General features: G+C 43.9%; 1 protein-coding gene across 2 annotated transcripts in view; it reads right to left on the bottom strand.

Moving 5' to 3' along the window:
- The window catches only part of KIF20B (kinesin family member 20B), an 85,868-nt gene that overhangs the window by 7,633 nt on the left and 65,849 nt on the right, over nucleotides 1–12,386 (bottom strand). For both annotated transcript variants that reach the window (XM_050959269.1, XM_050959270.1), the window contains exons 30-32: nucleotides 11,160–11,363; nucleotides 8,598–8,696; nucleotides 6,625–6,772 (exon numbers count right to left, since the gene is read on the bottom strand). In XM_050959269.1, coding sequence (XP_050815226.1) covers nucleotides 6,625–6,772; nucleotides 8,598–8,696; nucleotides 11,160–11,363 — 451 coding nt within the window. The remainder of the gene's footprint in view (nucleotides 1–6,624; nucleotides 6,773–8,597; nucleotides 8,697–11,159; nucleotides 11,364–12,386) is intronic.

The following is a 12,386-nucleotide window of genomic DNA, read 5'->3' as shown; positions in this document are numbered from 1 at the left end:
GATGTCGACCGGCGCCGCGAGTGCGACCGGTACCGCTGAGGGGAGCGGTGCCGGGACTGCGAGCGGCGGCGGGATCTGGAGCAACCGTGACGTCGGGACCTGGATCGAGAACGTGAGTCCCGAGACGGTGCCGACATCATAGGCTTGCCTCTGGACACGACCCGCACCGGAGGTACCGGGGGTGGTAGCTGAGTGGGCTCGGTCATGGCTATGAGGTCCCGTGCCGAGGCGAAGGTCTCTGGTGTGGATGGCACCACTATCTCGACCCCAGATGTCATGGGGGAGCTTGGCGGCACCGGAGTCGACGGACCCGCCGGGCCCGGAGTCGACGGTGCCGGCGGCGCCGCGGCCGATGTTGAGGCCGGGCGCTCCACTCGGGTCTGCCTGGCCGGAGTAATGGACTTCGACGGCCTAGGCTCTGTCCCCGGTGCCGGAGAAGGTCGGTGCCGGGGAGTCTTCTCGGTGCCGGTGCGATCCAGTGCCGGCGCCGACATCCCGGCCTGCGAAGCCGCCGGGTCAAGTGCCGCCTCCATAAGGAGAGTCCGGAGCCTTTGATCCCTCTCCTTCTTAGTCCTTGGCTTAAAAGCCTTGCAGATGCGGCACTTGTCGGATCTGTGCGATTCCCCCAGGCACTTCAGGCACGCGTCGTGGGGATCGCTGGTAGGCATGGGCTTCTTGCAGGCCGCACACTGCTTGAAGCCCGGCGAACCAGGCATGAGCCCGGTGCCGGGTGCCGGGAAGGGCTAAGCCCCCGGCGAAGAACTATTTACAAACTACTTATCACTTAACTACCACTATCTACACTTAACAATCTAATTAACAACTACAATAGAGATAACGATAGAGAACAAGGAGAGCTAGGGACGTGGAGGACAGCTATGCCGCGCTCCACAGTTCCAACGACCGACACGGCGGTAAGAAGGAACTGAGGAGCGGGTGGGCCGGCAGGGATATATATTGGGCGCCATGGCGGCGCCACTCCAGGGGGCGACCTGCCGGCCCACTGGAGTTGCTAGGGTAAAAAAAAGTTTCCGACGAACGTGCACGCGCGGCGCGCACACCTAACTGGAATGGATGTGAGCAATCACTCGAAGAAGAACTAATCCTTCCAAGCCTAGTTATAATCTTGTCCTCCCACCCCAATGTTTACCTGTTATATTTTTACTGAATCTTAGATTGAGAGCTCCCTGGGGCAGAGACTGCCCTTTTCGTTTGCACAGTGCCTAATAAAATAGGTGCTGATCACAACAACTAAAGAATGGCAAATACTTTATTCATCTTACAATGTTTTACTGGACAGTAATTCTGTTTTTAAATTAGAAAAGCTAAGTTAAAACAATAGCTGTGCTTTTCATTTACATCCAACACAGCCAAACTTAGGATAGGCTGATAAAGTATGCTCAAGAGAACAGAAAATTTCCTACCAAAAGTTTCCTTTCTACAAGCAGTGTCTCCCACAATTCTGGATGTCTGGGCTGCTCTTCTTTCTCTGCAGTTTACAGAGACAGATCAGCATTCTGGCACTGCATGGTCTGGCCATGCCTTCTCTGCTCCTGTTTTGCTGCCAGATGAGTTATTCCCAAACTATAAAATTTGCATAACATTAACAAATATTCCAGAGATAAAACAACTATGTACATTAGACCAAAGAAGACGGTCATATGGTAACCCTTCCAATATCTCACCCTTGACTCATGAGCCGTCCAGGGTTGGGAGTATTGTGGGAGATGCTGCTAGCAGAATGGAAAATCATCAAGAAGAAGTTTGTTATTTTTCTCCCCAGCATCTCCCATGCTTCTGGATGTTTGGGGAGTAGCAAGCAGTGAAGAGATATAGGGAGGGTTATGAAACAAAAGTTGGTAGGAAAGAAATACTCCCCCTTTTGTCAGTTTATTCAAGAGTCTGTATTATTTCTGCGCCACCACCTGCAGTACCTTCCTGACAAAGGACGCCTCTGTAGAAGACAGAAGGTCTACCATGTAGTTCTTAATGCTGGAGACGAAGTGGCAGCTTTCAAATTTCTGAAATGACACACTTGCTCGTTCTGCTCTTGAGGTTGTTGAGGATCTTGCTAGGACAGAAGCCTCTGGTGATTCGTAGGCTTCCACAATAGGACTTAGAATCCAAGTCCCTGGCATTTTGGATCGAAAGACACAAATAGGGAACCTGATTTTCTCATGGATTCTGTACACTTTAGATAGACTTTTGACATACTTCTGACATCTAAGGTGTGCCATGCCTTTTTCAGTTGGATATTGTGATTTTGGACACAACAACGGAAGCACAACTTCTTGAGAAGTGTGGATGGAGGAATTTACCTTTTAGGAAGAAAGAATTCTGGTGTCCAAAGCACCACTTGTACTCACAGAACATGTGTATGATTCTTGTATAGATACGGCTGCCATCTTCAATACTTGCCTGGCAGACAGGACAGCTACTAAGAAACCAGCCTTAATGGATAAATTAAAGGCCTACACTGAAGTCAGAAGTTTGAAGGGATGGCTTGTCAGGGCCCTCAAAGCTAGCAGAAGATCCAATTGCAGATCTGGCTACTTTGCTTGAAGGAATCTAGTTTGGAATCTGTGGACTGTTTGCCAGGGAGCCAGAGGATCCTGAAAATAACACATTACTAAGAGCAGATATTTGATGTGCAATGGTACTGGGCTGAAGGTCTCTGTCTAGTCCTTCTTGGAGAATGTCAGAATGGTTGGAATTCCTGGATTTCTGGGATTTGCATTGTGCTCTTGGCACCAGTTGTTGAATCTGAGCCAGAGAGAAGAGTATGCTTTTCATGTGGATACTCTCCTAGACTAAAGCAATATTTTAATGACACTGGAGGACAGACTGAGACCTTCTAGCAGTTCCCTCTCAATAGCCAGGCTATTAGTTGAAATCATTTTGAGGTTGGGTGAAGAAGAGGACCTTATGAGAGGACATCTGATCTCCACAGAAGGTGGAGTTTCAGCTCCATCAGGTGTGAGAACCAAGATCTTTGACCAATGAGGAGTTATCAGTATTACCGTTGCCTGTTCTTGTTTTAATATTTGGACTTCCTTTCCCAGTAGTGGAAACGAGTGAAAATGTGTAAAGTATGCCCTGTGGCCAACTGTGTGGAAAGGCATCTGTCCCCATGGATCTGGGGTCTGCCTCCCTTGTGAAGTATTTTGGCCTCTTTGCATTTCACATAGTTTGCGAACAGGTTGGGGAGGCTGAACATCTGAACGATTAAATTGAAAACCTCCTGATTCAGGCACCACTTGGAGTTGTAATCCTGGGCTGGCAGAGCCAGTCTGCCTTTTGGTTCAGGTTTCTTTGATGTGGATCACTTTGAGGGAAAGGAGGAACTGTTCCACCCACCCCATTAATTTCCATTGCTGCTGCATGTAATGCTGGACTCCTTGTTCCTCCTTGGGTGTTTAAATAGGTGACCGTAGTCATACTGTCTGATTGAATCAGGTAATGGTTCTCCGCTAAGGTGGGCTGGAACCTTTGCAGAATTAGCTTAATTACTCTCAGCTCTAGGAACTTTATGTTGTGAGCCTTTTCCTCCTCATTCTAGATGCTCCGGGCTGTTTGGGTCTCCAAACGAGCACCCCAGGCTTCCAGGCTGGCATTGGTTCCAAGGACTAAAGGGTCTGGAAGACAGGCATGCTTTTGCAGTCACTGTTATAGGGCGACCAACATTATAAGGAGTCGAACATCTGTGTTAGAAACTGTACTTGATATTCTGGGGTGTGTTCCCACATCTTTAGAAGTTTTCAAGCATTCATACTACTGTGTGATTGTGCCCATGGAGTGATCCCTATGCACAACACCAGGACTCATAGCAGCTGGAGGAACAGTGCTATAGTAGGCCTCCTGCAGCCTGGGAATAAGAAAACAAATTCCTGGATGGAACCAGAGAACTTCTGCTGATATTGACGAAGCCATGCTCCTGGAAAATCCTCTGTGCTGCTGACTGATGAAGCTCAGATCATGCAGTCATCGAGGGTACTGGTGAATTCCCTGCAACCTGAGTCTCGCTCCCCCCCCCTTTTTTTTTAAACTCTGGAGGAAGAACACTCCCACTTGGCCTGTACTCGGTACTGATAATATTTCCTGCTGCAGATAAACTTCAAAAATCTGCGGTTGCACAGTCTGATGGGGATATCGAGATATGCGTCAGTTAGATCTACTGAAGTCAAGAAGTGCTCCTGGGATAAAGAATGAGACCATAGCCGGGGTCTGCATCTGAAACTTTATTTTGAGGTTGAGAATGGCTCTGACACCTCCCCACCCCCTGTACTTCTGTACAATGAAGAAGATGGAGTAGAACCTGGGGAATCTTTCTTCTGAAGGAAAACTGTAACTCCCATATCCAGAAGCGGATATATTTTGTTCTGGATCAGATTGTGTTTACAGGGTCGTTGAAGCTGGGTGACTGCAAGAAAGAAAAGATGGAGTGGAGCCTGCAGCTCGATGGAGTATCCCTGGCTCACTATTTTCCTGACCTACTTGTCAGTGGTGTATGAAGACCATTTCCCTAGAAAATGGGAAATCCTGCCCCTTAGCTTCAGCTCTGCGAGGAAGCCTATGTGATTTGTCAAAGTGGATTTTGTGTGTGGCGGACATTCATCTGGACTTTCCCCTTGGACTGTGATTCCACTGTTGTCCCTTTGGGAATCTGTTGCCCCTTTGCTGGCACTTCTGTGCTGACAAGGGAAGAAGCTCCTCTGTTTGAAGGCTGGACTATAGTGCCTCCTGAGGGTGCTTCGTGGGGAGGGGAGAGATTGTCTGGATTTGCTGTATTGTTAACCACCACTGTATCCCAGCTTTTTTCCTAAAGGAGGGAGCCTGTAAACTTGGCCAAGCTTGGGACCCGCTTAGAGTGAATATCCACATTCTAAGGTTGAAGCCATAGGTGACACCTGGCTAACAAGGTGGAAGCCATGGCTCAGGCTGAGAACCTCATTGCATCCATTGAGGCTTCAGCTACAAATACTGTGGTTGCTAGAGAGACTCTCTCTAAAGCGGAGCTGATGTTAAGGACAAAGATCGCCCTAAGGCTTTGAGATCTTCTAGCCAGAAATGAGAAGCTTCTGCAAAGCAGGTTGCTGCCATGGACACTCAGGAGGATGGTGAAGGTGGCTTCAGAGCCCTTTTTGAGGGTGGGATCCATGTTTCTATCCCTGGGTTCCTTAAGATAGAACTCCCCTTCAGAGGTAATATTCACATCCCTGGTGAGGGATGCTATAGGAGCATCAACCTGTGGTGTCTCAGCAACAGAGTTCTTTGGTTCTTGAATTTTATAGACCCTGAGATTGCTCTTGTTAATAGGCTTGCCTTTATCAGGCTTTTTCTTCGAAGGAGGAGTGAAGGGATACTGCAGCCTCAGGGGAGGATTTTGAGGGGAGAAATTTACACTGAGGCTTACAGAAGTCTGTTCAGATTTCTGAGCCAGGTAATTTGCCTTCCTCAGTAGAGGAGAGAGAGGAGTCAAAGGACTCATATCGCTGGATTATTTGGGTTTTTGCTTTCCCTTTTTAGTTGTTTGTGTTTGTTTGTTTTTTAATCTTATTTGTGTGCTTTGGGAATGCAGAAGGTCTCTGTGGCTTTGGTGAGGCCTTTTGTGGCTTACCTTCTTTAGGGCCTAGAGCCCTCTCAAGTGGTCTGTCTCAGAATCCTCCCCTGCTGGGAAGGGAGTGGGAATTCATTATCCAAGCCATCCTGGCTGACTTGGGAGGGAAGTTGATTAAAATACCTGTTTCTTTCCCCAGAATGCTCAGGACCCACTTTAAGATTTGAGGTGGGAGGGATTTGTGGCCCCACAAGCCTTCCCTCTTTATTCTGCAGGGGTCTCCTGGGACTTACTTCCTGAGATGATGCTCAGGGTCCTCTTCGCTTCTGGATATGGAGTCTTTCCTTCCTCTGCACTAGTGTTCCTGGTCCATTTTTCCCCAGTTGGACTTGCGGCTGCCTTGGTGTGTATGGGACTCCACCTGCCTGCCTGCCTCACAGCCTGGGACCTAGCGGAGTTAGGGATGGAAGGTTGAGTGCAGGCTGGGCACATTTTGGCTTCTGCCAAGCCTGGGAAGGGTTCCTCACATACAGAGCACCACTAGGATTTAACCCAGTACTTTCTTGGCTCCTCTGCCATGCCTATGAGGGGCAGAGGGGCCAGAAGGGAGACACTGCAGCAGAGGCTCAGGGAGGGTTAAACCCCTGAAGGGTTAACTGACCCAAAAAGAAGGAGGAACATCAAGGAGGGAGAACAACTGCTCCCCACTGCCCAAAAATCTGGGCAGAAAAGTTAAATTAGAAGTAGTAAGGGCAGGAGCAAAAGAAACTGCCACTGTCCACTGCTGTGGCAGTAGAGAATCTGGCAGCAAGCAGGAGCAGAGGGTGTGTGGCCAGATCATGCCCAATCAACCTTTGTGAGCTGCACAGAGAGAGAAGAGTGGCCCAGATGTCCAGAATTGTGGAAGAACCTGGGCTGCAGAACAAACAGCCATACATTGCATTTGTGAAGCAGTTACTATGCCATATTTGCAAGCCAATATATTACTTTAGCCACCTGTCCTCTTTCTACATTTTCTAATAGGAATCACAGAAAAAGAGAGATCTTCTAGTTTGCGCTATACAAACCTTTGGAGTGAATAATTGTAGGAGAACTTTGAAAGAAATCTCCAAGCTTTTGTAGGGTCCCATCTTTTTTCTGAGTTGACTTTGTACTTGAAGTTGATACTTGTTTTCTTAAGAGGTAGTCCTTTCTAAATGATTGTGTAGTGGCCATCTAAACAGAAATACTAGTTAATATTTTAAGTAGAGAACCACAATTTCACTTATCTTTTAGTCCGCAAATTAAGTTTGATAATCCGCTGGCTCATTTTTACTCTTTAACGTTACATATGGACTGCAGTTATTAATTTATACCTAACTCTGTTCCCTTCCTCTGAGGACTAAGGACACTTGTGTATGTACTAATATGCATAGCAAAGTCAATCTGAATATTCAGGCTGCAACAGAGTTTAACAAAACCATGTTTTTCAACAAAAAATCCACCAAAGTATAAATAACATTATAAAAACCAGGGGTCCTGGCCTCACTGAAATCGGTGGCAAAATTCCCATTGACTTCAAAGGGGCCAGGATTTCATTCCATGTACTGTGTGCATATTGATACTCTGTGAAAGCTTTAACACCACACAATTTTGTTGCACTTCAGAGGATTTCAAAGTACCTTCCAAACCATTTTTGGGACATACTGTACATGGATTGTTTCACTCTGATATCGTGGGAAATGGTGGCAGTTTAATACCACTCAGCAACATTAAACAATCATAAGGCAGAACTTTAAAAAAAAAAATCACACTTCTTTGGATATTTTTTTTTGCCTGCTCAATTATGACTGAAAGAGTCAAGGAAGTTATTTTTCTGCTATTTTACTGTTATTGGGTATTAGGCAGCATTGTGTCTAGTTAGTTTCAGGGTTTCCCCTGAACAGAACATTCCTGTTTTCCCGTTTGTTGTTTTTTTACTTGATTTAGGCCTTGATTCTTCTATAGGATCCATTTAGGCACACCTGTATGTCCATGGGGATCCCTTTTAAAATCTGTGGGGCTCTTGCTACATAGATATGAAGGTTGGTCTACACAAGTCCAGAACTAGGTGTGACTGTGTATAACGATGCCTTTGCACAGCATCCACCTCAAATGCTCCTAGCTCAATGTGATTTGGGCCTGTAGATGATACTTCATTACAAATACCATTGCTAATCTAGCCAACCAGTTTCCTCTGTTTGTGAGAGTTCTTAGCACAGTAACAGTGGAGAGAAACTCATTTTGTAAATAGAAAAAACTGATAGAAGAATCACAATTGTCAGAGGTACTCAGGGGCACGTGTCAGCTGGCTGGCCACAGGCAGTGCAAATTCACCCTCTGTAAAGCCTGTAAGTGCTGCCTCGTGTCAAGGACACTGCTCAGATTTAGGCCAGATGTTTGCAGGACAGCTTTGCCATGCCTGAATGGAGGAGTCTGAAAAGGTGGTACTCCAGCTCTAGATCCAGGTGTTTGAAATCATTATGCTACTATTTACCCAATCCAGGGAAGGAAGAGGAAAAGGAGGAAGATTAAAGTCACAACTGCACAAAAATGAATAAAAACAAAGATTTTAAAACCAAGTGGCTGGGAGAAACTGAACCATCAACTTGTGCCATCACTGGAAGCAGAAAATCTGGAGGGGCCTGAGCTGAAGGGCAGAGCCTAGCCCTGGAGCCTTCAGCAACAACAGTGGACCACCTTGAAGTTCCAGAGGTGAGGGGCATTAGCCCACAAGTAATGAATAAGGAGAGAAGCTGTGCAACAGAATCACCTACACCACTACTTGTAGCATTCAGGTATTCCTTAAAGGTCTCCCTGCCTAATACAGATTTACCATCTTTGACTCACTTGCAAAATCTAATGGGATGGCACCATAAGATGGTATGAGGATGCCAGACAAAAGTGGAACTACTGGTTAGTAAAACCAAAAAGTTCCTTTTCAAAGCCCCTTATTTATTTGCATAGATGTATATTTACATTAAAATGTCCAAACCAACTTGAAGAACAGAATAAAACAAACCATTTTCTTCTTGTTGATTTTAGCAGAACCGGACTTCATAGGTGAACTAACATTAGCTGTAGGTGTGGCATTTTTCTTGTTTTCACTTCTGACAAAATCCTAAGAAAATGAAGTATATGTAAGCTTCAAGTGCAGTTTGCATCTCAGCTTACAAAATTTCTTCTGGGAGAAGTAGCAGCCAACATCTGAAGTGCTATAATCAGATATTAACGAGCTACTAGCCAGCATTTCATGAGTGGTACATAACAGAGATATTTAATCATACCTAAATCAAAGTTTAAATCTTCTGAATTAAAGGCAACTGGAAATAATGGTAGCTATCCCATTCTGATATTTGCTATTTTTCTTCTCCATCATTTCATCTCTATGGGTGCTCTTTTGTTAAATATCTTAAAACTAAAGGTGGAAGTCACTCAATAAAATGAAAGTAAATTTAGCTTTCTGATGTAAATTCAGGTTGGTAGCATTTTACCATTGTTGAGCTGTCAGTGTAAGGCATCTTCTATTTTGGGACGTGATGTCATTTCCATGTATAATAAACTTTTTTCCCCCAAGATCTGTGTAAAGCCAAATTGCACACTGACAGTTCAACCAAAAGATATAATCAAATATATTAGTTGAAAATCCTGGCATGGGACTTTGATAACATTTGTGGCTGGGTTCTTTTAGGAAGACAGAACACATAGGAGTGATTTCAGGTACATGGTCTGTCAAGCAAACCTAATTGTGCAAGAAACAAAGGGCTAATAAGGTGAAGAACGAAGTTGCTGAATTAAACATGGAAGCCTGTGTTAAACTGTTAATTTGAAATCTTAAACCTGCTAAATAAGTCTCAACTAATACCAGCCCTCACACATGCACTTTTTAGGTATCTAAGGAGTTTTTTCCTTCTCCTCCTCTAGGTCTTAGTGCTGAAAATATGTTACCACCAGTTATGCCTGACATTTATCCACTAATTTCAACCCTGTGTCTGTAAAATCATGATTTGGAAGTTTCAGAAAAATATAAATAAAATAATTCAGTACTTTTAACTTTGATATTCAGGTTTTTTTTTTTATGTTTTCCTATTTGGTCTGTGTCCAATTTAAAAAAAAAATTGGGAGTATATTAGAATAGAAAATTGTCCAGACTAAAAAAAATTCAGTAACAATAAAATTCAAATAAGAAAACAGTCCTAGAAGGTACTAATTTTAGTTCAGTGGTGTTGCAATGTTATTGTGACTTATCTAAATGCTAAATGGGATATGAAGAGGGAGTATTTCAGTATAAAAGTATGTCTAAAGTACTCATCTACAGCACAGACAACTCTGTTAGATGAAACCTGCTCATCTATACCAGACAAAGAGGTTCAATACCTGACCAAGGCCTTCAGAAGTACGCTTATTTCTACATCTGCTTTTCCAGCAGCTTGAAAGCATATTGCTCTTGAAGAAAATTGGTTGAAGAAACAGAAGTCATTTTAAAAGACAATTGTGGATGTTCTCTTTCCCAAAATACTTTATAATGCAGAATTCCAGTTCAATGTTCAGTTATACAGCCTTCAACAGTTACTTTTTGCATTTAAATTTTGAAAACAATAAAATATAGAAATTGTGATTTTTAATACCATTTCCAAGATCACTAAACTGAAGCCTCTACTTTCCTTATCTACTTCTCAGTGTGCTGAAACAAGCATTTTGAGATTCCTGGGTGAATGGTTCTAATGAAGGAAAAAGATTTCCCTTTTTTCAGGAAAAAAGCCTGCTTCCACCCACAGCCATATTTTATGAGTGGTGCCCCTCCTGCCCACCAGCCAATCCCAGTACTCTTTAGAAGTGCTGAGAGAGACCTACATCAAACTCACAAGAAAGGGCTGCCACTGGCTGACAGGTACCATGATGTTGCCCCAGGGGTGGGAGGCCTGGCTCTCATATTACAATCTGGCATTAGCTTTAACAGACGGACTTTCCTTTGGCATTATTTCACAATTGCTTCTGACTAAAGTAGGAAAGGAAAAAGGCAGGTTGGTTTCAGGAAAGGAAAGCCTGGTCAAGCCACAATAGTCAGGTCTTAAGTAAATGAAGACAGAGTCAAATAGTTATAAAGGATATTTTTGTGTAGCTGATCTGCATAGCTGAAGAACATTTTTATATTTTGTTCCACCCTAAAAAATAAGCCACCACCAAGGATGCTTATCCAGAGCACTAGATACCCTTGACATATTTTTAAAGCCACAGTATAGGAGCTACAAAAAGTTTTAAATCAACACTACACTTCCCCACCAGACATCCCACCCTCAACTGCCTCAGCATAGCTAATATATGAGTTATACAGTACACAAAGATTTTTAACACCATGTTACATGCATTTAAAGTCATGTTTCGGGCTAAATATATCAAAACATACAATTAGGAAGACTTTTAGCTGGCTCTAATATGAATCAGATACACAATGGACAGCATGTTTCAATTTTAAGATAGGATTCCACTGCCAATACAGCAAGGTACACAAACATCAATCACGGTAATAGATCTAATTATGTATTGTAAATTCTAAAAAGCTTATGTTCAGTTTAGGACTTACCTCATCGAGCTCATTACTCTTCCTTTTCCTTCTTGTCTTGGGCATTTTAACAGTCACTGGTGAGGCACTGCCCTGGTGTTTCACTTCCATTTTATTGGGATGCAGAGGTGTGAACTGAATCTCCATCTCAGGTTTAGGAAACCTGCTACCTTTCCCATTTTCTGTAGATACTTCAGAAGAGTCCAGAACAGTGTCTGAATGGTCCTGAAGACACATGGGGTGAATTAAAGAGAACAAAAATATTGCTGAACAAGCTTTAAAATAATTTTGTGATATGAAAAATAAAAAGTTAAAATAGCGCTTGAAAAGAATCCACACATTCAGTAGCTATTGGCATTTGGGAAACTTGTCATGGCACGTGAGGGAGCCTACATCTTCAACTGTTGTAAAATGTAGACTTTTTTCTTTCTTTTTATTTTTTAACAAAACCAATAAAAATTAAGTATTAGAGGGGTAGCCGTGTTAGTCTGAATCTGTAAAAGCAGCGAAGAATCCTGTGGCACCTTATAGACTAACAGACGTTTTGGAGCATGAGCTTTCGTGGGTGAATACCCACTTCCTCAGATGCATGTAGTGGAAATTTCCAGGGGCAGGTATATATATGCTAGCAAGCAAGCTAGAGATAACGAGGTCAGTTCAATCAGGGAGGATGAGGCCCTGTTCTAGCAGTTGAGGTGTGAAAACCAAGAGAGAAGAAACTGGTTCTGTAGTTGGCAAGCCATTCACAGTCTTTGTTCAATCCTGAGCTGATGGTGTCAAATTAGCAGATGAACTGAAGCTCAGCAGTTTCTCTTTGAAGTCTGGTCCTGAAGTTTTTTTGCTGCAGGATGGCCACCTTAAGGTCTGCTATAGTGTGGCCAGGGAGGTTGAAGTGCTCTCCTACAGGTTTTTGTATATTGCCATTCCTAATGTCTGATTTGTGTCCATTTATCCTTTTCCGTAGAGACTGTCCAGTTTGGCCGATGTACATAGCAGAGGGGCATTGCTGGCATATGATGGCGTATATTACATTGGTGGATGTGCAGGTGAATGAACCAGTGATGGTGTGGCTGATCTGGTTAGATCCTGTGATGGTGTCGCTGGTGTAGATATGTGGGCAGAGTAGGCATCGAGGTTTGTTGCATGGATTGGTTCCTGAGCTAGTGTTATTATGGTGTGGTGTGCAGTTACTGGTGAGAATATGTTTCAGGTTGGCAGGTTGTCTGTGGGCAAGGACTGGCCTGCCAC

This window comes from Gopherus flavomarginatus, chromosome 6 (assembly GCF_025201925.1).
Source record: "Gopherus flavomarginatus isolate rGopFla2 chromosome 6, rGopFla2.mat.asm, whole genome shotgun sequence".
In the NCBI taxonomy this organism is placed as follows: Eukaryota; Metazoa; Chordata; order Testudines; family Testudinidae; genus Gopherus; species Gopherus flavomarginatus.
The sequence above is the reverse complement of the archived record's forward strand: the minus strand, read 5'-3'. Positions and strand labels throughout refer to the sequence as shown.